This window comes from Plectropomus leopardus, chromosome 3 (assembly GCF_026936395.1).
Source record: "Plectropomus leopardus strain MGB_pleo_1.0 chromosome 3, ASM2693639v1, whole genome shotgun sequence".
NCBI classification, from domain to species: domain Eukaryota; kingdom Metazoa; phylum Chordata; class Actinopteri; order Perciformes; family Serranidae; genus Plectropomus; species Plectropomus leopardus.
This window is the reverse complement of record NC_142178.1, coordinates 6,816,745-6,842,346: the sequence shown is the minus strand read 5'-3', so window position 1 is coordinate 6,842,346 and position 25,602 is coordinate 6,816,745. Positions and strand designations below refer to the sequence as shown.

The 25,602-nt window shown below is 37.8% G+C and overlaps 1 protein-coding gene and 1 long non-coding RNA gene across 3 annotated transcripts; one reads left to right on the top strand and one right to left on the bottom strand.

Moving 5' to 3' along the window:
- ccdc40 (coiled-coil domain 40 molecular ruler complex subunit) lies at positions 1-25,526 on the bottom strand. 2 transcript variants are annotated; one of them, XM_088075436.1, is made up of 20 exons: positions 20,967-25,526; positions 20,041-20,178; positions 19,374-19,699; positions 18,278-18,391; positions 16,890-17,009; positions 16,405-16,530; positions 14,273-14,422; positions 14,044-14,175; positions 12,945-13,045; positions 12,188-12,243; positions 11,901-11,961; positions 10,393-10,609; positions 10,187-10,313; positions 8,828-9,068; positions 8,163-8,226; positions 7,965-8,088; positions 5,742-5,906; positions 4,476-4,594; positions 2,414-2,529; positions 1-1,063 (listed from the first exon to the last, which is right to left on the bottom strand). In XM_088075436.1, exons 1-20 carry the CDS (start codon positions 21,178-21,180, stop codon positions 856-858), a joined length of 2,919 nt encoding a protein of 972 aa, XP_087931562.1. In that variant the 5' UTR covers positions 21,181-25,526; the 3' UTR covers positions 1-855. The 2 variants fall into 2 exon arrangements, with proteins under 2 accessions (XP_087931562.1, XP_042341539.2); XM_042485605.2 differs by having other exon boundaries at positions 7,965-8,085.
- Positions 14,295-18,475, top strand: LOC148189872 (uncharacterized). The gene is made up of 3 exons (XR_015776182.1): positions 14,295-14,416; positions 16,604-16,674; positions 16,789-18,475. It is a non-coding gene; the product is annotated as an uncharacterized LOC148189872 (long non-coding RNA).
- Positions 25,527-25,602: the final 76 nt, after the last annotated feature.

Below are 25,602 nucleotides of genomic sequence, written 5' to 3'. Positions count from 1 at the left end.
TATATTTGTTGAAACAATAGTACACATTTTATTCAGAAAATGTAGTGCATGAAAAGTGGAAGTATTGTGGGAATGATCCACAACATACTGTAGAGATGTACTAAAAACAAGTCATTACAATCTGTTTCATTGGATACCTGACACCATTGTTTGCTGTAGACAAACGCCTCAAACACGGAGGCAACACAGAGTACAAGGTGTTTTTGAGTACAGTAAGAAATTATACATATTCATACATTTTAACCCTTTGGAACCTGGATTGATTGGTTTTCTTGTGCTGCTTTCAGATGCCTTTCACAAGCTTTTTGACCATTTTAAAATTGGTGCAATTTCTTTCGAAACAACACAATAAAATAAATAACAAACATTGGAAGAAATGAGTAAAAGGTGACTAGAAAATTATCTAAAAAGTAGTTTTTAGAAATGATCACAAATAATTTGGGGGGGATATCCAGAAAACTATAGGTCTAATTATAACAATTTTATATTTTAAATTATGTTAATAAACCAATATAATCAAAACATAAAATAAATACATTTTTCAGCATATTTTAGATGATTTTTTTGTTTGTTACTGTTTGTTTTTGTTGAATTGCTCATTACTTTCTCCCCATGTATTTGAAAGAAATATAGCCTGCTCCGGTTTGAAAAGGTTAAAAGTACAGAATACAGAACTTCATGAAAGCCCTTCTTTCACCCAGTTACTCCTTAGTATCATAGATACATACTGCTGTTTACAAAACTATTCATTGTAAAGCTAAATATATCCTCGTGTTAACACAAAGCACAAATCAAATCACCATATATCAATATTTGATGTGTTTCCTAAGATTTCTCTCAGTTCTGTCCACCGCTTCACCACAGGTCAGGCTCCACCCAGACAATCTTCCTCTGCTCCTCCCAGATGATGGTGCGCAGGCTGGTTAGCAGGGAGGCCTGGTCGCACCAGGAGTCCGGAGCCACGCTATGATACAGACACGGCAGCTTATCCAGCAGCGGCTCCTCGCTCTTTGAGCACGCCAGCAGCTGCTCCTCAGACTGACTGCGGCGATGCAGCTTTGACCTGGAAGTGTTGCAAAAATGAAGGAAATAAATAAATGATTAATAAATAAGTATTTTTCTACATAACCATTCAAATGTAGACAATGTGGCATCATATCAGTATATTTCTTTACAGCTAAAATTTAAGTTAAAGGTCCAGTGTGTAGGATTTAGGGTGAAATAAGTTTTCTTTAGTGTGTAATTAGCTGAAAATAAGAATGGTTGTGTTTTTGTTACCTTGGAATGAGCAGTTTATATCTACATAAAGAGCAGGTCCTTGTCCATCTCCGTGTTGCGCCACCATGTTTCTACAGTAGGCCAGAGAGGATTAACCCAACACTGGCTAAAAATACAGCCATTTGCATTTTTGCCGCAGCTAACGCAGTTAGAAGCCCAACTGCAAGGGGCAGCGCTGGAGTTACATTACATGAAACTGCTTTATTCAGTGTTTGTGGCGGTTTAAATCACCTGATCCATTTGTTTTGGAGAGGAAGTGACCTTAGTGGATAATTCAGGGGGGGTATTCCACCAACATAGCTTAGGAAAGCCAAGGTCACCTGAAAATGCCCAGCTTAAACTAGCACCATCTCCCAATTAAGCCTCAAGTCTTTCTACTAACTCACTCTAGCCTCATCTAATCAAGGCTGACTGCAGACAGGCTGCAGAGCCTCGCTTTGTGCTCATACTCAGGGTACAAAAGAGGCCTCGATAAACGGAAGGACGAAAAGACGACCGTATGAGTCAGAAAGAGGGAACAATTGAAGAGCCGTTTCTTTTCTGTGGCTGAACAAATGCTGCTGATGGAGCTTTGGAATAAATAGAGAGGAATATAAAGCGATATATACTTAACAGGGTGACAATAATCAGCATAAAGCAACATGTTCTGAATAGACAAATTATGAACATTGACTAAAAGTGATATTTGTATTTCGGAACATAAAACAGCAAACCACAGTCTACTTAGTCCATCAATAGGCATGATGGGGAAATGGAGCATCGCTACAACATAGCCTACAGTCTAAAATCTTAAAAACGAGGGTAATCATGAATGAAATGTGTCATGTAATACTGTGGGAATGTTTTGTTAAGATCATTCTATAATCTGTCATCTCTATACATCACCAAAACATCCTCAGAATGTTGCAGTTATAATGTTACATCTTAGTCAGGATTTAACCTTATAGGGACATTATTTGAAATGATAAACATCCTTAAAAGGTTCTTTGAACTTTAGATTAAAATGTTTTCTTTAAAACATTATTTAAACTTAACGTTAGCCAATTTTGTGGGAATGTTCCACAAAATTGGCTAGGTTGATGGAATACCCCTCAGGAGACGTTTTAGCTGTACGTGAACGTTTGTGAAAGTTTACTTGAGTTTGCGTGCACTCCGTGCAGACTGGCCGATGAAGATGATGATGGGGAAGATCTCAGCCCGGTGCAGACGACGCACACAGTCCAGCCCCAACGGCAGCACACAGTGAATCCCCTGCAGGATGAAGAGAACAACAGAATATGGATTTGAAAAATAAATGAGCACGAATCAAGAGTAATGCCAATATGTTAGATATATTTTAACACTTAGGGACTGTTTGGCGCATTTTAAGCACTTTTCGTTCTTCATTTTTTGATAATTTCAGCTGTGTTCATGCATATGGCATAAATTGTGACAAGATTGTGAATTCAAATTCAAATTCAAATTCAAAAACACTATATCCGTTCCCGAGGGGTAAGTTGTAAGGCATACAGAGCTTAAGGTAAAAACTATACATAACAACAATGACCTGAAAGACAAAGACAAAAGGCTGTAAACATTACAACTGAAATAAATGTAGTACAAGTTATGCAATAGCAAGTGTATGAGGTATATGAATGTTGACAGCATCGATTGATAGCAGCAGGAGTAATATCCAGTGTATGTGTGAGTGCAGGTATTTTTGTTTAATCTTGGAATTTCCAGCTCTGCTCCTACAATAAGTCTAAAATACACTGTGGAAACAAAACTGTTACATTCATACCGTTAACTACAGAAAATGCGCCATTGAAACCCATTCAAACTGTCATTTTTGATCCTACAGCCATCAAAGCATAAAAAACATATATTAGATTATTTCTGAGTGTCATTCTGGGCTTTTGCCTGGTTATCTGTAATTTTAACCATTTTCCACATGATTTATGTTATTTTTATTATATTTGGCATATGGAGAAAACACATGCAATTTCCACTAGGTGTACAATCGATGTTGCTGCAATTCATTACCATATCCCAGGCTGTGATTATAAAGAATAAAAAAAGAATAAAAATAATCAACTTTGCATGTAGTATACTCAAAATAAATCTTTGTTTGTGTGCGTGTGTGTATGTGTGTGTTTTTCCAACTAAAAACAAAGTGGCATCATGAAAAAACACCCTGGAATTAAAAGGGGTTAAAATCCTGAAAATTAATGATTTGATATTTATGATTAAGACTGAAAAAAAATGACTCCATAAAGGTAGAAAATCATCTTAATGTAGAAAATACAAAAAAATCTATTTTTTGTGGGGGTTTTTTCATCTAAAAATATGGTGGCATCGTGACAAAAACATGTCATTTAAAGGGTTAAAATTATGTAAATGAATAAGTATTTGATATTTATGGTTAGGACTGATGTTTGATAAAAAAAACTTGATGAAAATAGAAAATCCTAAAAATGTACAGTATTTTTGATAGCTGTGAGACACGTGAGCACTGATTCCCTTATGTCTCCACATAAAGTGGCAGAATACTGAGTTACAGCAGAACCATCTAATGTGTGCATAGATGTTTGTGGTTACTTCTCCCTGTGTCCATGATTTCACGGAGGTATCAGTACATAAATAGTCTTCTTATCAGCTGATCAACATGGTGGCTGACTATATGTAATGGGTCTGATGCTGCAGACTTATAAGGGTCAGGATTACAGTCTGGACTAAAGCTACTGTGTAATGTCTTCTCACATTACATGATCAAAAAGAGACCTGACACTGTATGTTACCGAGCAATCATCTTATCTGTATGGGACAAAAATACCAAAGAAAAGAAAATCAGAAATGACTGATTTACTTGAATAGTGTTTAAAATGTATGTAGAATAACAATATCATTTTGTTGTTAATTTCTATTTTACATTAAAAAAGAAGAAAGGCACCAGGTCTCTTTCTGTGCAATCTTACGCGATCTTACACCAAAAGCACTGTCAAAGCGGCACTATTTATACGTTCAGAATGAGATCACATGCATTTTTCTGGGGTGGCAATATGAATCACTCACAAGAGCCCACTCTCTACTCAAGACATCGTTGCCCCCCTCACACACACTCTATATTTACACCCCTGACTGAGTCAAATTCTTAGTTTTTTTGAGGTACCAGCCTAAAATGAAATACTAAGACCAGTATTTTTGTTGAATGTTCTCACCTTCTTCATGATTTTCTCCACACTCTGCAGGGTGTAGCAGCAGTTTCTCCCCTGCTCACACTCCTCCAGGATCTCAGACCTCTGCAGCTGGGCTGCATGCTCACTGGGGCTCAGCACCTCTGGAGAGCAGAAAATCACAGGAGGTGAGGCATGACGCCATGATATATATGAAGACCCTCTTTTTTGGGTTTTGACCATGTCAGCTGTCTGTGGTTTCAGAATTATCTATCTGATAGGTCGCAGTGTGTCAAGGTGGGCAATTATCAGTCCTCTTTTCTCCCCATAACAAGAGGTGTCCCACAGGGGTCTGTCCTTGGGTCAGTCCTTTTCACCATCTACATAAACAATATTGCCTCTTCATACAAATGTAATTTCCATTTTTATGCAGATGACACTGTCCTTTATTCCCGTGCAGATTACATTCATGACACCACCCTAAATCTACAGTAATCATTTCACCTCCTTCAAAAGGAAATATTGACATTGGAAGGGTTGAAATCTGTTCTACCGACAATTCCATAATAGAGAAAATGCAGCATTATAAATATCTTTTATATTACATATATCTTTTATATACATTTTAATTGATGAAAAACTTACTTTTAAATGCCATGTTGACATGCTGCAGTCAAAGCTGAGGGCAAAATTAGGCTTAGGTTTGTTTGATTATTAGTTTTTTTATATTGTACAAGCCATACCAAGCATTTTTCTGTATTGACAATTGTTTTGAGTTGAATGTTGTATGTACCTCGGCACCATGGAAAATTAGGGTTTCAATGTGGTTCCCAAGGCTTTAAATAAAAAGAATGAAGTCATATGACAAGATCATCAAAGAATTTTGTTTGTGTCTTTTTATCAATCGATTTCAAACTTCATATGAAGATATGATATCTTTACCTTTACATATGGCCTTATCTTAAATTCATTTGGCACATTATCTGAAACATTTATCATTTGATTTTCCTCTGCATGTCATGTCAGTGTTCTCTTAAATACACTAGATGTTACATAATGGTCAAAATTTCCCACAAAGATCATTAAACTTCACCACATCATTGCAGGGAACACCGTATTGTCTTTATAACCTTTATCAGTTTTATTACCATTTATTCCCAAAGTTGATTTCCTTCCTGGTCTGCAGCAACAGACCAGCATGTGATCTGTCAGGTCAAATAGACTTATCTGTCCACACAGGAAGGTGCTTCCCTCCTCTGCATTTGTTTTCATATGCTCCAGCAGAAAGAGTTAGAAAATAGAAATTCGCACCTGGCTCACAGAGCTGGAAGCCCTGCCAGTCTGCCAGCTTCTTGTTCAGGATGTGTCCCAGGATGGTGGGCAGCAGCAGCACCGGCCTGCAGATGGGTGGGAAGTGTGGCATGACCAGGCTGTAGGGCATCAGGGTTAGACAACTTTTGGCCGCAGACGCATCACCTGCAGAGGAAACAATACACATTGGGCCTCCTGCAGCAACATTCTCTCAAATTTCTCTCATATTTTCTCATAGAGACGTCAACTCCAGATGTCATCTTAACCATTCAAATCTGCTCTGACCAGGTGAGCTCAGTGATGAATCCAACTAATCAGAAGTCACGTGGTAACACAGGTAACGCCCCCTAAAGACTATATAAGGGCAGGTTTTGTGCCGTGTGCAAAGACCATAGCACATGGCCAAGACTGAAGAGATGACACCAAAAAAGGTTAGAAGTGGTAGTGAAATTGATGTAAGCCTACTGTTTTTTTAAATAAATTTAAAAACATAAACATTATTTTTGAGGGAAATGTACTGAAGTTTTAAAGTAAATGTACACATGCAAAAAGGTTTAAATACATTTCATAAATCAGGAGGGAGTCTGGCACAAGTAGAACGGCAGTCTGTTATGTGCGGCTTTGTGTAGTATGTGTATCTCCTGTGTTTAGTGCTTTTAAATGGTGTTTTTAACTTTTTTTAAAGTTTTTTTTATGGTTGTTTAATGAGTAGTTCTTTTTTCTGCAGCATTCAGTGCTGTATCTTGGTGAAAACAAACGGTGTCTACCCAAAAGCTGCAAAAAAGACTTTCCTGTCAGCTGCCATTAGACTTTTTAATGCTCTTAAATAACTGTTTTTAACTATTGCACTTTTTCACACTGAAATTTCATATATATTACATAGTAATTATTATTATTGGATATTATTTAGAAGTGAGTATTTTTTTGTATTTATTATCAAGTATTTATTTTTAAGATACTTTATTTTTCCTGTGGAAAATGACAGATGTGCTTTCATGTCATGTGTGATGGTGTGTGGTTAGCTGTGAATGAACTGAGGTAATACATGTAATTTCCTGTGAAGGATTAATAGAGTATCTATCTATCTATCTATCTATCTATCTATCTATCTATCCATTATAATGAAAATAATTAAAAGAGCAGCATGTCCTTATGCAGACATTATATATGAGAAGCTAGAACCATAAAACGATACTTTCATGAAAAATGAATTTCACAATTTTAGAAATAATTGCCAAATAATTTTCTAATAAATAAACTAATTGTTTCAGCTTGTATACTGTCATATGGTTGTGCTCAAAAATCTTAATTTGTAATGCAGTTCTCTTTAACAGTAGTGGAGTTTACCTCCCTTAAGTGAAGTGGAGTAGAAGTGGAAACTGGCTTGATATTAAAAAACTCAAGTAACCTCAAATATGTACTTCAGTACAGTACTTGAATAAATGTACTTAGTTATATTCCACCTCTGGCCAGCAGGGGGACCCACAGTTGCAGAAATTACATTAAGATTAATGCATCAAGTATTTTAGTATCCCTGAAATTTAATAATCCAGTCATTATAATTACCCTAAAACATTATGTAAATTTGATCAAAGGATCTTCAAACATTTTAAAAATTTTCCTCAAATGTAAAACATTACTTTTCCTTGTGTTGGACAACAACTTCTGGAGTGTGGAAACAATTTGTTTTCTTCTCTTATTCTCAGTCAGAGACCACTTTTTCAAACATTCCTGAATGATTAACCATAAATTTTAGGGGCATTAAATTGTAATGTGACAGGCAGTTACTTTTGTCATTATACACGTGTATTTACATATTTTTCTGTGTTTATTTTATTACAAAGTTTTGTTTTGGTCCTGGTCTGGGTACTGATTTAATTTGTAGTATTTGTCTTTTTTCAGTCCTGCCTTGGTTACGTATTGCAATATGTCAAATACGTCAAATAAAAAGATTGTGGAAGTGGAGTGTTTTCAACCATTTGTAAAATTGTCTCTTTCCTCAACTCTTTCCACAAAGAAAAGCAAAAAACACAGGTGAACTGAAAAAATCAGTGGGTACTAATATAATAAGAACATATCCTGGATATGAGTTAAAAGAGAGAATAACAATAATAGTGATAAGAGAAATTTTGTTCATATTTCGTTTCTTGCATGAGGCTCACAGTGAGAAAGGGAAAGTTCTAATTTCAATGTGTTTATCAAACAGTAGATTTCAGATTGTACCTGATTCGGTACTCTTGGGCTTTTCATCTTCCACGCAGACCCACAGTGGGTTCCTGCCCTGCCGCCTGGTGCCCACAATCCTCACTGCCTTCTGCGTATTCTGGGCCAGCACACGTCCAGTCTGCTGAACATCCCAGAGTTAGCACAGTGAAAATTTGGATGGGGTCAGTAGGTGGCAGCATTTTATATTATTCTTACCTTTCCAGGCTTCTTTGATTGAAAGTTCATCTCTTCAATGGCTCGGATCAGGAGTCGCTGCGCCCTGTGCCATCACAAAGTCATTCAAATCTCTAGTTTAACCCTTTGAAACCTGAGCAAACTGGCTTGATTTCTTTAAAAACATGAGAAGAGGGCAATGAGCAGGGAAAGGTGAAATGACCCAAAAATTTGCAACAAATTAGAAAAAATGAAATACAAAAGCATTACCTGAAAATTAGTATTAGTAGTAGTAATAATAATAAAATAATCATAATAATAAATTAAAAATTAATTCAAAAAAACAAAAAACAAAAAAGGAAAGTATAAAAAAAACATGACAATTCTGTAACATATTTTCAAAAATGTAATTCTGATGATTAAAAAATATGTTTTTCCTAGATTTTTGAAATCATTTTTTAAATATACTGACTTCGTGCAGTTTGTGGGAACATTTCTTGTCAAGTTGACGTCATTGCCTTTTTTCCCCCAGGTTTTTTTAAAAGAAGTTGCACCAATCTGCTAAGGGTTCAAAGGTTTAAATACTTGTGAAAGGTATCTGAAAGCAGCACAAGAAAAGTGACATTGCTCTGGGTTTGAAAGGGTTAAGGCACTGTGAGTGGTGATCCTGCACGACACATTTCTATGTTTCCCACCAGTGTTCCGACCTGTAATAATTGGGTACGTTTCCGCTCTGGAGGTCGAGGAGCTGACAGGGGTGAACTTGGCTGGCGTGCCACGAGTCCTCAGTGTCAGCAGGCCGTGTGTTGGTCACATGGAGGATGTCGTTGAGGGACACAGCTAAGGTTCCATTGGCGCCGGCAGGGAGACACATGTTGACACGGACGTAGAAGGAGTCCCCAGATGATGTCTCACTGCTCTGCAGCTGCTGCAGCAGCGTTTCGTAGTCTGAACAGGCAGAGCAGGACATCACAATTAAAGCCACTGTCTATCTGTAATAGTGATCAAGAATGACATTTTTAAAACTGCAAAGAATATCTGCATGAATTCTGCAGGTTTGTGCTGCTTAGACATTATTAACATATATATACTAATCTAACATGTCTTCACCTGCTGTACACTATGACTTCAGGTGTAGACATATAAGCTCCACTGTCCATTTCAGGTAGAACATCTTACTATGCTATAACCACCAACAGGTTTAAGGAAGATTTGTATGGAAGCTAATTAGAAACACGAAATTTTAAACTTTAATAGCCACTGAAAACTTAATGTTGAATTTACAAATGTTTTACTCTGAATTTATACGACATAACAGCGCAAGATGGCAACGCCCGTATCTTGGATATTTTAACCTCACGTAAGCATAGAGGGGGTAAGTGGGGACTCGTCATCCATCTCTATATACAGTCTAAGTTGTTCATGTGTGTTTGTGTGAGTTTGTGTACATGTGTGTGTGTGTGTGTGTGTGTGTGTGTGTGTGTGTGTGTGTGTGTGCACAAAAGGTAATGTAATTTCTTAAAAATTAAATTGCAAAGTGTAGAAATGCATTCTTCTGTTGCTTTTTTCATCATTTTGTAATTTCATGATCCTGGAAACACAGCATGAACACAAATGGTCCAACTGCTGCTGTGAGGCAGTAAATTCCTTTTGCTTATTGAGGACAGAGTGGAATTAGTTTTAAAGATAACAAAAGTCTTGGTTGATGTAAAGTAATAGTAACTGGTAAATGGACTGCACTTGTGTTTTTCTAGTCATTTGACCAGTGTTTTCACACTACATGTCACATTCACCCACTGACACACACATTCACACACTGGTGGCCGATGCTACTGTACAAGGTCCCACCTGCTATCAGTAACCAATCAACAATACACAATCAGCCGCCCCCCCAGTTCATAGGAAATGTAGTCTAATATAGATTTTTTTTATGATAAAAACTAATATTTTGACTTAAAGAATGAGGAAATATAGTATGTAAAATGGATCAAAATAATTTATACTGAGACGTACCATCTATGTCACAAGGAGCAAAAAGAATTTTATGTACATGCCGCGGGACGTACCATCTTGCCTGGGCCGAAGGGAGAGGTGACAGAGGCCTGTGACCTGGCCAAGAGCCCACATAGCTTCCTCTAAAGTGGAATCCTCCAGCACCATCCTCAGAGCCTTCTGGTTCTGCTCGTACTTCACCTGCACAACAACAACAGTACCATGAGAAACCCGTCACAGGATGCAGAATGGCGGTGTTCAGAGACACAGTGAAACCCACCTCCACTATCTGTGAGCCGGGGCTGATGCCCACAGTATGCGCAGCGGAGCCCTCTGTCACCTGGTGCACAAACACTCCGCTCTTGTTGCCTCCCACCACAGCCAGCTGGCTGAGCAGCGCCTCCCCCTGGAAGGAGATGCTGAGAACACGGCCGTTGACGCGAATTGCTTTGGGACGAGAACGCATCAGGAAGGGAGGGGCGGAGGTTTTTGACAGACTGGAGAGAGAGTGATAGGAAGGAATACTTCATTAAACATTCTGATTATTATAAAGATCATTTAAGGATTGTTTCCCTTTCTAGAACAGAAAAATGCTACTTCTCACTGAGCACAGAGAAATCCTTTCATACTATGCAGTATTTACAGCTAAAACCAAGGTGGTCTGTAAAGCTAAACTGTTGGAGTACTCTCTTAAATGTGAGAATCAGAAGTCGCTATCCGCTCTATATGCACTGGATGAGCTCTTATATCTCTTATTATTATAAGGAGTCCAAGCAGCAATATTTACTGCTGTAGCACTATTGTTTTTGTTGTCATTATTCTTCTTTCTTTCTCGCCTCTTCTTATTTTTTCTGCTGAAAGTGGTCATACAGCAAAAAGTGTCAGACAAAAACTTGTTAAAATTTGCAGGTGGATTGCAAATTCTACACTATGCTCAGGCGCAAAAAATAACACTCATATAACTCAGGTGTCGCTTTAACCCTGTCCCTATATTAACCCTTTATCAGGCATTGTAACATAGTTGACATATTTTGTGATCAAATCGCTTTGCTTAAAGCATTTTCATACAGATGTTTTTATACAATACATTTCAGTATTTTGATTATGTTATAATTCAAAATTAAATTCTATTTTCATTATATTAAAGTGAAAGTTTTTTCAATACTATACATTTTAAACTGATTTTGTTACTCATTTTATATTTGTATTTATTTTTGTTCTTTTATTTGTTTATTTGATGAAGTTATTTTTTCCTGGATTTTTATTATATAACATTAACTTTTTTAACCATATATTTTCTACAAATGTTTTTGTTTACTAATTTAATTTTTTTTCTATCTCTTTATTTTTTTACATTTATTTTTATATGTTTATTGTATGAAGTCAATTTTATTTTCAGATATCTATTATATTACATTGACCTTTGCACTTTTTACAATGCATTATGCTGGGAAAATGTTTTTTTATTTATAAATGTATGCATTTTGTTAAGATATTCTGCAATCTACAATGTATTTTTTTGCAAAGGCATTTCTTAGTGTGACTGATAAAAGGTTAAATGTATGTAACTATCTTGAGGGTATGCACAGCTTTCAACTGACAGTATATTGCACATATTGCTGTCTCTTCTACGCTAAAATAATAATAATAATAATAATAATAATAATAATAATAAGACATTTTATTTAAAGAGCGCTTTTCAGGGAACTCAAAGACACTTTACATAGTAAAAAGGATCAAATGCTCAGTATTGTGATTCTGTTTCTCTGTTGCTTTGTAGCGCCTCACCCATCACTGCCGGAGCCATCAGAGGAGGAAAGCATGGCTGTCTGCTTGTCTTTACTCCCCACTAGACAAAAGAGAGGTTGTTTAAAAATTTGGTATCAAGGTTGTTTGGCCAGAAATAATGTGCGTGTGAGTTAATGTGTCACTTTACAGCCCTGGCAAAGGTCCAACACGGAACAATGGCTATAGAAAGTCCTGCCAAACAACAGCAACCCCCCCCCCCCACACACACACATAAACACACACACACACACACACACACAGAATGTTCGTATGTTGTCAATACATACCACTCCCGATAAAGACAAAGTCGTCATATAGACATTCCGTCTCCAAAGTTTCCAAACTGCAAAAAAAAAGAAGACAACAGCTACATTTTTTAAGCACTTTTGTTTACTTTCTTTTTTTGTTTGTTTTATTTATCTAATTTTCTGATTTTCTTGCTAATTTTTGGGTCATTTCTTTTTTTTCCTTGCTCATTATCTTCCTCCCTTATGTTTTTGAAAGAAAACAAAGCCAATTTGTTCAGGTGTTAATGGGTTAATGCTAGGTGTGAGATAATCATCAGCCACGCTGCCACCCACAGACTGGTTTGGTGGGTAGAATAATAACAGCCTTATGATGACAGAGCTAAATCTTTTGTTAGCACTCCAAGTGTGAGAATAAAAAGTTCCCCTGAGCAGAAATACAAGAATAGAGGAATGTGAGTGTGCATGAAGCTGACAGCGTGCTTTCACTGGTGGTTTGTCTTACTCCTTAACACCCCCTGCCCACATCTTTCATGTTTGCTGTAATTTACTCTTCATCACACTATCGTGGTATCATGAGATCTGAGTTTAGCCCCCCCCCCCTCGTTGCTGTAAATCAATAACCCAAGTGTTGTATCAACAGAAAGGAATGCAATAACACCCTCACGTCTTCCTCTCTGATAGGTGCTGCACTTGGGACAAATAATGAAAAAAAAACATGTAGAGAGGCACACAGTGACATGGACTGAAGATAAACACACACACACACACACACACACACACACACACACACACACACCTGCTGTCTGCACACAGAGCTTTCTGCCTCCTGCGGATTGACTCTGGACTCGGGGGCTCTACGTTTCGGGATCGGACACTGCTTGCTGCAACATCTTCACTCTGTGCACACACATACAGATATACTTGGAACAGATGTGTACACAAATATGTATTCTTTACCATATACAAAAGTGCAGAATTTTTTCCTTTTTGAAGAATATGTGTATGTGTGTGTGTGTGTGTGTGTGTGTGTGTGTGTGTGTGTGTATGTGTGTGTATGTGTGTGTGTGCATTCTTCCAAAAAATAGCTAACAAGTAGCAAAAAACTTGACAAGAAATGTCTCACAAAATGCAAAAAAATGATTAAAAGGAACAAGATAATGACATGAAAATCAGTTTTTAAGAAAGAAAAGGAAATTAAAAAGAAAAAGAATACATGTCCAGAAAACTATAGTCATTAATGTTTTTATGATATATTAAAAAGTATATTACAAAAAATATAATCAATTTTTAGAGGCCCTTTTTTGTTTATTTCTTGCCTTTCTTTTTTGTGTATATTCAGATAACTGTCTGGTAACTTTTTACTGTTTCTTGCTAATTTCTGGGCGATGTCTTGTTAATTTGTTTATTTGCCTTCTCCTCATGTTTTACAAGAAATTAAACCCTTTGCTCAAGTTTCAATGGGTTAAGATTGGCTTGATTTCTTAAAAAAACATTTAGAGGAAGGTAATGAGCAACATAAAAAAAACTACCCAAAAAAATGAGCAGGAAAGTACTTTTTGAAAAATGAAATGAAATGAAAATTACTTGAAAAATTTGCTTAAACAATGACAATAATTCTGAACTATGATTCAAAATATCTGCTAATTTCTTGCCATTTGGAGAACTTGCCAAGTTGCTCATTGCCCATTTCCCCCCTTTTTTAAAAGAAAAAATAAATATAATATAAATATAAATATAAAATAAATAATAAATATCTGTGAAAGGCGTCTGAATGCACCACAAACAAAGTGATGTTTGCTCTAGGTTTTAAAGGGTTAGTACTCTGGCCTAATTAAAGGATTGTATCTGATCTCTCCCTCTCTCTCTCTCTCTCTCACACACACACACACACCTACCTCTGAATTACAGGAGCTCAGGGACATGGGATTGACTGCATCCATGCGGCGCAGTCTGCGTCTGGTGGGGATTGTGTGTAGTGAGGAATCTTCGAAGCTGGATCCCGGGCTCTCCCAGCCCTCGCCCGTCTCCTGTGACAAAAACACAAAGAGCTCCGCATGAGCATGATTTCTTCTGCAAGCACTTTGTTCATGTGAGTGCTGAACTTGGGCTTGTGTGACAACTTACATCACTACTGTGCCGCTCCTCTCTGGGGCTGCGTTTAGCCTGCAGGCTGCAGACCTGCTCCTGAAGCTCCACCAGCTGACACCTCAGGGTGTCCTTCTCAGCCAGGATGCGGGCGATCATGGCCTGGGCCTCGTTTCTTGACAGGTATGCCTAGAAGCACAGGAATTAATCATAATTTTTTTTCAAACATGTAAAAAAGGAAACAGACAAATGATTGTACAAACATGCAGACAGACAAAAAGTATTTTTTTTTTCAGAAAATAAAAAAACATAGAGCAAAAGAAATGGTCAAACATATGATGACTCAGTTTACAAATTCCAAAAGTAGTAAGTTGAGAAGCAGTACAAACATTTTAATCCCACCTTTTCTCCATATGTAATTGAATTTTTATTGCTTATTAATTTAAACCTATACTCAATCACAATGTCATGATAAGCAAAATAGTTTCACTCGTCATGCATCCCCTGTAACTCAAAACATGAGATATGCACATGTCAGTCAGGGATTGTTTAAATGAAGAAGTATGAATGTCTGAATGCATGCTGGTATGAAGGATGTTGTCAGGGTGGCGTCTGTCGCTGCTCATTTTTGGTACATTCTTTTGAAAACAACAAACAATACATGAGGAAGACAATGAGCAACAAAGAGGAAATGTCAAACAATGGAAAAAATTACCAAAAAAGACAAAAATTGGCATGAATCTAATAAAAGGTACAAGAAAATTTACCTGAAAATTATTTAAAAAAAAAAAAAAGACAACAAAAGAAAAACTAAGTAAAAGAAAAGCAAACAAACAAGGAAATGACCTGATAAGAAAAATCCTGTATTATAATTTTAATTTTGTATTTATGATCATTCTAAATAAGGTTGTTCCCTTGTCACCTGCCTTTTCCCCATGTTTTTGAAAGAAACTGTATCAAATTGCCTCAGGTTCAAAGAATTAAATCATATGCCTCTCAGTGTTATAATGAATGATAGAAAACCTCTTACCTAAAATCACATTTAATGAGGCAATCAGATTTTGAAGCCAAATCGCTGCATATATAATGTCTTGTAAGGAAAAGTGGTAGCAGTGAGTTTGATTGATCTTGAAAGAAGTATTTCACTGCTGGAGAGATACTCGTTTCACAAAACTAGACTATCTGTGCAGTCCAAAGACACAAATTCTTTTTAAATTGGTGCTACATGAACACAGAAAACAGACAAGAATTAAAAAAAGAAACTAAAACTACCAGAATACACAGCGCTGCACCAGAACGATGCAAATTAAATACAGAAAGCAATACGCTGGCCAGCTGCGAGCTATCTCGTGTAACAGTTTAACAGTACACTAAAATATGTTTCTGAAAACAGCCAAGGTGAGACATACGTAAGGTGGTTATGTCATTATTAATTATATATTTTCACATATACCACTCACACTACTCTGTACTACTATGTTTTATTTCTTGTCTTAACTTGTAGATATATATATATTTTTTTTTTTAAGTTGGGGAAAATGTGCAGAAACTAGTCCTAATTCTTGTAAGTATATAGTTAAAGAAAAAACATATTCATTTACATATTTTTAGCCGTTTTTTGAAGATCATTTTCTCGTGTGTTTTTTTTAATTCATTATTTTCAAACAATTTTCTTGTAACTTTTTACTTATTAATGCTAATATGGGGGGCATTACTATTAAGCTCCTCACCATCCTCTTCACATATTTGTGAGATATATAGCAAAATTGCTCTGGTTTTTAAAGGGTTAATACTGCTCAATGAAAAAACTCATGGTATATTCAGTTTTGGAGTGCTTAAATCAATGTCCTATATCGAGGAGACAAAAATAACCACCCATCCACATCCACACACACACACACACACACACACACACACACACACACACACACACACACACACACACACACACACACACACAGAGATAAAACAGGGATTTCCAGACAGTGCAGTGCTGGTTGATATGCAATTCTCAGCCCTGCTGACATCTGACTGCTGACATTTCAAAAGAAAAAAACAACAACATGATGTGATGGAAGCTCAGTTAAAAATAGAATCGAGAACAAAAAGTACCGCTTGTAAAACTGAATGAATGTTTAGGGAGGAGGGGAAAGTCTGCGTGGTGAGCTCACCTGGTCTCTCTCTGCCTGCAGCTCTTTACACTGGCTCTGGATCACAGTGCTCCTCTGCTGGTGCATGTTACAGTCCAGGGTCAGCTGCTGCATCTGCAGGCTCAGGCTCTCCTTCTGATCCACCAGCTGAACACACACATACACACACATTACACCAATGTGCCCTCAAGTGTGTTAGTGTTATATTATACATTTACAGGAATTGATGAGCGTATCAATCTGCTGCCGAGCCACACACAGAATTAGATACTTACACCATTTTAAAAAAAAGTAAGTAAATAAGTTTTTACTGTACACCTTTAACTCTTGTGTTATAAAGTGTTTTCATACATTGCACACTTTCAAAGTACTAAATAGACTGATTTGAATTTTTCCCCTGGCCAGAGGCTGTTGGGCGTCATGGCACTGAGCAGCAGTGGAATAATCAACAGAAGATGAATTTGCGTGACATTTCCTGATCCACGATGACACAGAAAAACACCCACCCCTCTCCTCTCTGCTAGCAGGTGTTCGTTCTCCGCTCTGGAACACCTGAGCAGCTCTGCCAGCTCCGTCTGGCTGTCGATGGCCTCAGCCAGGTCCTTGGCCAGGATGTCCTGACAAGCCTGCAGAGACACATGGAGACACAAGTGCCTGCTGACTCTTTCTGTGATACACAGTTGTGCTGTGCTGTTGTATAGTCAGGAGCAAGCACAACCAGCAGGAAACAATACATATATAAAAAAAAATGAACAAGGAATCAGTAAAAAGTACAACAAAGTCAGTCAAATAAATAAATCAGTAAATAAACAAACAAATAAAAAAGGCAGTAAAAGGAAAACTCTGTAACAGAATTTTAAATATGTAAACTATTATAATTACATATTTTTTCCCTAGGTTTTGCTTTAATCGCTCAGCGTTTTCCCTTAGCTTTTTACAAAATAATTTTCTACATTTTCAAAATTTTTTTTGCAATTTGTGGAATATTTCTTACCGAGTTGCTCATTACCTTTTCCCCATGTTTTTTTAAGAAATCACACCAATTTTCTTCAAATGTTTAAATCCTTTTGAACGGTGTCTAAAAGCTTTGTAAGAAGAGTGATGTTACTCTTAGTTTCAAAGGGTTAAAAAATCAATGTCAGTGATGTCAAATGAACTGTTAAATCTTTTTGTCCTTCATCCTGGTAGGCTGCACCTTCAGCCAGACGGAAGCAGCTAAAAGGCGACTGGCTGTGGTCTGCAAGGATACACTATACTACATTTTAACACTATAGTTATGCTGGTGTGTTGTTGTTGTTGTTATTGTTGAAACTAAGCCTATAGATTCCACTGTAATTACCAAAATACATAGCTGTGGTAATTACACTGTTTTTTGTACCTTTATTTAAAAAGGTCAAATCAGTTGAGAACCAATTCTCAGCTTTAACCCTTTAAAACCTGAGCAAACTAATTTGATTTATTCCAAAAACATGCGATAAAGCCCTGTGCAACTATCCCAAAACTTAGCAAAGAATCAGTAAAAAGTTACAAGAAAATTAACCGAGCAAAAGAAAAACAAAAAACAAACAAACATGAGATGACATGAGAAAAAGTGATAATAATTCCGTTATGTAATTTTAAATATATAATTTATAACTTTCTGGCCATTTCCCCCTAGCCCCTTTTTCTAAATTCTAAATCTACTAATGTCTTTTAATTTGCAGAACATTTCTTGCAAAGTTGTTAATGTGTTCAAAAGAAATCAAACCAACTGCTAAGTTTTCAGAGGTTAAAATACTTCTGAAGGATGTCTGAATGTAGCACAAAAAAGTTATGTTTATCCAGGTTTCAAAGGGTTAACCCGTGTTTTTACAGGAACATAATGCTAATTGTGCGCCCAGTGGCCAGACGGTACCTCTCTGACTTCTTCTTTCAGTGGTGGAGTCTCAGAAAGACGTCTGAGTGAGCGCCGCTTCTGGAACTCGTTCTCAGTTTGTGTCTTCTGCAGCTCAGTCTGCAGCTGATACATCTGCCAACACACAAGAACAAAGCTGATGGTTTTTCTCATTTAATCAATAAAAAATAAAATTTTGGTCTGTAAAATTTTAAAAAATGTTGTGACCAGAACCTAGGCTGACAGCCTGTCTCACCAACAATACCCCGAACATGCTAATTTTACAACAACATAAAAAAAAAACAACTAACAACGGGCTAAGCATTCGTGCTTCATAAATTTTACTTAGCATTTTTGGGCCCAGACTTTTGTTTACACGTGAAATTCAGCCTTAAACTTGAAAGTGCCAGAGGAACACTGCTAAAAACCAAATTAAGAATAAGATTTTGGTTTGATATGGAGCACAAGGGATAAAGCATAGAGGCTTTGTATTACATTTGTATGGTGCTGCTCTGTTATGTTGGGCTGGGTAATTTGAATGTAAGAATTATTGTTGATTAATTTTACAGCCAGTCAACTTATCGATTGATCAAATGAATTGATTCAGCACAAAATAGTCATACACCATACAGAGTTCCTCAGGTAAAATGCATGTGAGGTATCAAACAAAGGTGTTAAAACCATAGACTGTATTACAACCATGACTGAAATAAAACCCCAGCCACCATGTTCAGTATCACCTCTGTGATTAAAACACATATCAAAAGAGCTCTGCACTTTCATGGAACCCATCAATGCATGCTGAGCTACAGGATGTCAGGGGGCATGTGGTGATTTTGTGTTGCAATTCCAAATGAGTGTGGGGGACTTGTGAGAAACTGGTGTAAGGAATAATTGTCCAAACAGAAGAGACATCTGAGCTCCAAACACGAGTGTAGCTGCATCGGCATGCTTCTTGGAATGTTATCGCCAAAGGAGAAGTCGCAGAACAATACTCGGTGGACACACAGTTATCTTGTAATTGTGTTTTATCAACATTTCAAAAGTATCACTTAAATTTATTGCAAATCTATATTGGAAACCCGCCTTGTGAGGTTAAGACTATAGCATCACTGACCTGCAGGTTGAGATCATGGAGGCGCATGTTCACGGCTGACTTCTCCTCGATGGCTGCTGTGTAGCGCATATACAAGTCACACTTCTCATCCTTCAGCTTGGTGACCTCATGTTGCAAACAACACAGCTGTCTGCGCAGGCGTTCATTTTCTGACTGGAGGCACCTGGACTTCTCCTCCAGTTCCATTAACTGCCTGATCTCCAACTCCAGGGAGGCACAGCGCGCACTCTTTCTGCTTGCCTCACAGCGTGCCTCCTGGAGCTCCTTCTGCATCCCTGTTACTGCTCTGACCAGGTACTCTGTCAGCTCCGAGTACTTTATCAGGCCTGCCAGAAGAGTCAGAAAACATGTGAAACAGAGACAAATATTCTCATAAAGGGCCGGGGCAGTCTGTTGGTCCACCTCCAAAATACAAAAATATGAAAATGTGGAAGTACAGCCCCCAAGAGTTGGCAAAACTCCAGATTACATGTTTTGCATATTTTCATCATCTGGTGGAGTTTCACCATGGTGGAAGGATGGATATCTAAGCATTGGTTAGATAGAAGGAAGTTTAACAGAGTTCATCTACACATACTACCCATATTGTTGTAATGCAAAGGTGGTTGAAAATTGGTGAAGTATCCCTTTAAAATGCAGGAAGAGACAGAAGACAAAAGCCACTGACCGCTGAATCTTGAAGGCTCAGTGCTGGGTTTGCGTCCAGTGACTTGGGTGTACAAGGTGGGGTAATGGATCATCAGGCTCTCCAGCAAGGCCACGGCACCATTCCTCCCCTGGGTCCTCAGCAGGTCTAGCATATAGCCTGGAAATGGTAGAGGATGATGTCATGTTGTCTCCAACCAAAACCTTAGCCTTTGATTCAGCAGAATTAGTCTAAAGATAAATATTTCCTCAATACAATCTTTACTTAAAGGGATAGTTCAGATTTTTGTTGTTTTGTTGGTATGTCCGTGCAACGTCAAGGACAGGCTGGAAAATAGGTAAACAGTAGACAGCTGTAGGACCAGACGTCTTTAAAAACTTTCAGTGTTTTTTTTCTCTTTCTATATCTCTTACTTATCCATTCTCTCTTTCAAACTTGGTGCAGATGTATTTGGATCAGTGTTTTAGCTGCTTAGGAGGAGATGGATGGTAAGTGATGGAACGTCATTACATCTCTCTAATTAAGGAACTGAAATTAGCGCGTTCACCCGGGTGTTGTATTCCCATCAATGCCAAATAAGTACCTCCTATAACCCCACTTCAAAGAATCTTAACTTTGCCTTTGAGTACTCCATTTTTATCTCTCTTCAGAGAGAAAGCAAGCTAAATCAAAATACAAATTTTGAAAATAAATGTATCAAGCAGGCCAATACAAATTCAAACTCTCATGCAGCTTAATATGTTGGCTTTACTAATAAATGATTGTTCTTGGAGCCAAAGTGTCGCTAGGATTTCCACTGTCTCTTGGAGGCACACTTAACAGTCAGTGTAAACATATCAGATGCAGTAAATGAGGACCAAGCAGAATCCACTTGACGTTTACAAACTAAAGCAGACTACGTCCTCCAAACAATAAATCCAAGAAGCAAGTTAAGTCAGAAATCTCACTGGTTCTCATGCTGCGGTTGGTGAGGTTGTGGCAGGAGATGATCTCGTCTTCATCCATCTCATTGAGCACCCTGGCCTGCCTCAGGTACGGGATCAATATGCACGGCCGCACCCCCAACGAGATCCGGTGGCGGTTGTCATTAATCAGTTCCCACAGTTCCTCCTCGGTCATCTCTCCCAGGTCACGACCCTCAGAAACACAATCCCCTGCCATCCTAAGCGTGTTTTGTTCGCTGAGGCGACAGGCACGGCCAGTGCAAACGGAGCCAAGACACAGACACACACACCCTCAGCTGCAAAGACACTGTCACAGACTCATTCCAGGCAGCAGACACAACAGCAGAGTGACTGGAAGCAGCAGAAAAGCAGTATTAAAGGGTCAGGCTTTCCACGCCTTCTGGGCGTTTGTGTCAAAGCGTGTGTGTGTTGATGTGTGAGCGTGCAGGAAAACCTGTAAGACAAGACCTGTGTGATGTAGCGTGTCAAGGGACTGACCCTGTGAGCGCTGGCACAAAAAGACACAATGCTGCAAACACAAGCTCTTACAATCACATACACACACACACACACACACACACTAAAAAGCCATTAGTCAAGTGAGCGACACATCTCTTCCAGTCACACTGTTGGTGTCTCTCTAACATTTGTTTGCTTTCGGCAGCTAATTCTGTGTGTAATCACATCATAAAGGTCTGCCTCATTTTATCAATGAGTGAAGCCAGACGTGTTTGCTGAATGGAGTCCAGCCACAGCTTGTGGCATAAATGCACAAAGCCTCTCGCTTACACAGAAACATTAGATGACAAGCGAGTTCACCTTAATAATTGCTAATCACAGTAAAGCAAACACACATAGCAGAGTGCTGACAGGACGGAAGCACACAGCCAACTGGGAAGTGCAAAGTCCTCCGCTGGAGAGGGAAATAAGGTTGGAGGCGTAGCTGGCATGAGCTGTAAGCATAAGGTCAGAGGCTTTCTTGTACTGTTAGCTAACTTACTACCTTTGTAGGTGAACTGTGTGTTTACTGTACACTAAAGGCTTTATTTAAACAAATGGGGGCTATCCAGGCAACCTACTGTAAATGATATACTGGCACAATGAGTCAGGCACATGTGGGAAATCTCACAGCTGCAGGACATATGGAAATGTAAAGAGTCTGAACAAATATGTTTTAATGAAAGAACATAAGAGATTTTTAACAATGACATTTGAGCATTCACACAAACATTGTGTCTCAGACACAGAGCTGTACTTGTATTTCCAACTAATGATGTGGTCCAAGATCAGAGGACGTTACTAAATGGGGATTAAGGATTAAGGTGCGTGTGCCAGTAAACTGCAATAGTGACTCATACAGGTAAATGGAAGTTTTCCAATAGACAACATTAATGCACAATCTTGAGAGGCACCTTGACAAGATTTTCAGCTCATAAAAATTCCAAACATGACTGTACTGCTCAGCAGTGCAATGCATGCCCCACCAAAAAGAGGTGGGGCATGCAACCGTTCATGCATGAATTTTAATTTACATTTTTTGTTGTAGTTAGGCCTTTCGTTCACATGACAATGCTATTTTGGGGGCCTGAAAACGCAAAATTTTGAAACCAGGTTCCAGAGTGTCATCTTTTGAAAACACAACCTTTTTACATAGTTGTGTAAACTGGCAATGTGTAGTTACTGTGAGAATGGTGACAGGATCTGAAATTTCGAAGGCCATGGATGTTACTTGGAATTGGAATTCTTTATTTAAGTGGTATTCCCCTTTATAGTTTGTAATGTTAACCTTGAAATACATTTAAAGTCTTGCTGCCGTGTCATTGTACTTTACAGAAGAGAACATTAAAGATGTCTCCTGCTTACAAGCAGTGTAGGTCAGACAGAAGTCACCTGCCATATCCATCCAGCTAGGTATGGGTTTTGTAAGCAGAGATTAAATTTAGGTTTCATATTTAAGCAAGATGAGTGTGAGAAGGTATTTGAGTAAGAGTAGCCTGAGTTCTTTGTATTTTCTACTTGTGTTGCCATGCTCCAGGGCCTGAGCACGCCTACTGCCAACTCTACTGACAGTCTGTAGGGTGCCTGCAGGTGCTGTGGAAAGTCCAAACAGATACAGTACAAGATGGAGCTCACAGAAAGCATGCGGAGTGAGGAGCCGGTTCCGCAGCATTGCATTGACAAGGCTTGGTGACAACCCTTGAAGGAGGGTCACATTTGTAAATGCTGAAATCAGCTGACATCACTGTTGTGTAAAGCTGATGGGCTGCCTGCAAGGACAGACTGCAGCTGCTTGGCCATCTCTGTATGAGTGCCAGTTACTGGACAAGCGGTAAATTTTGTTGATTTTGATGCCTGACAATGCTGACCCGGTGTGAAATGTGTTGCCAAGGTGCTGTGTTTTGTTAGCAGATTTAAATGCCAACCAGGACAGGTGTGATCAATATATTTTAATGGCAGAGTATAAAGACACACCCGTGGTTACTGTCCAGGTGCTGTGTTATATAATGAACAGATGAGTCACAGATGAATAACACCAGCCATTAACACATATGACAGATTCTACCTTTAAATGTTTCCAATTAAACACAATCACATCGCCCTGCCTCGTCTGCTAAAGCTTACCTTCTCTCCTTCTCCTCTTGTCATGTGTTTATATTTATCTATTTTTTTTATTTATCTAATTTTTAACCATTTATTTAAAAATTTGTTTCTCAGTTATATTTTACAAAAAAAAAAATCTGCTGTTTAACTCCTGACTCCAAAAATTGGCTTCAGTTCTTTCAAAAGCATGGAAAGAAGGCAATGAGCAAAGGAAAAGGAAATGGATACAAAAAATATGCAAGGAATTAGAAAAAAGTTACAAGAAAGTTACCTTAAAATAAGAAACAAAAATGAAAAGAGTAAAAAACAAATACAAATAAGAGCATGATATTTAAAAAAAAAAAAAAAGCTTTTTTGGTAATTTCAATTCACACATACAATTTAGGTTTAAATGCTTGGTGTTTTAATGCAGCACAAGAAAACAGGTATTCATGCGATGGTTTCAATTACTGCATAATGTTTCCAAAGTCAGTGAGTAATTGTGTAAAATAAACGTGATCTCATTGTTAACCAAAACTAATCGTGAAAATATTGCAGTAACCACACTAGTCATCATTATTTCCACTCCAAGGGGACGTAGGTTAATGGAGTCGCTTCATTCTCCAGGCTGTGACAGTCCTCAGTTTTTCATCCTTCAGCTCCAAAAGAATGTAGGAGGATCAAAGAGTAAATCTTAATTTCATTTTTTAAACTATGTTTATAATGTAATTAATAAATCTACCTTATACATTGTACCTTATGCGAGCCATAATGGAAAGGCAAGCCCCTTATACGTGGGAGTGGTTACGTATGAGAGATTTCTGGGAGGTGATAGTCCATGATTTCACAGAGGAATTGTAGATTCAAAACTTCCGGATGATTTGCTCAACTTTTGAAGAGTTATGCGATACAATAACAGCTTTTGTAGCTCCTGCTGCATCATGAGGGAGCCAGTTCCTACTGACAAGCACATAGCCATAGCATCATGTGACCTAGAAAAGCCAAAGAAGTGTACTGTGCACATGCTGTTAATTCTGCAGCAGCTCAATTACATGTTTTTAATGGGTGTAACTTTAACACTGTGGGTCCTACCCACAAGCAAAATGCTAATGGTGCACAGTAGGAAAATCAATAGTATTGAGGAGCTTCAGTTGGGTCCCAATTATATACAATATATGTATTAATGGTATACAGTATAAATGATGTACTTGTAGTTTTTGTCATAAACTTTACTCAAAGTCTATTTCACCATTTTGTGCTTAAACTTCACAAGAGAGAGTAAAATATATTGAAACTTATATTGAAATATATTGAAATTTATTTTAATGATTTGCAGATGTTTTCTTCATACATGGCATTTTGGGAAATTGGTGTATGTCGCCACCATACTTAACAATCAAGTGTTAATCTTCTGTGTATACTTAATTTAGTCACATCTCCAGTAAGAACACACTACAAGACCTGCTTAGAAGTTGTGTGTGTCCGTGTGGAAATAGTACTAATTTTGTCCACATTGAAATAAATATATACTGTATGTATGTATGTTGTATGTAAATAGGTATTAGTTTTACAAAACAAAATTGCATTTTCAATTGATGTGTTGAATATTTGTTCACAAACATGAATCTTAACGAGGAGCTTTGCCTTGAATTCAGTGTAAATTGACTGTAAATTGTAGAAGAGAAGAAGGTAAATGATGTGATGAAAGTCACACACTGTTTGAACACAGGAAAACCCACTAAATAAAGGTTACAGATTGCTTTGCCATTGACAGTAGAACACAAATGTGTACACAGCTCTGCAGTAGACAAGTATGCCTTTGTGTATGCCTTTGTGTGTATGTGTGTGTGCAGCATGGGGGCCTGTGAAAACTTAGCAGTGGTTACACTTTAGTCACTGCTGATTGGAGCCGCAGCCAATAAATTCCTATGACTACTGCAGAATCCGTTAACCAGGGTGTGAATGTCAATTGTACACATTCCCATTGCATTAAAAAGCCAGATGTTACCAATTCTGGGACGATGTGACATTGTCAATTAAAGAAATTCTGGGATATGCA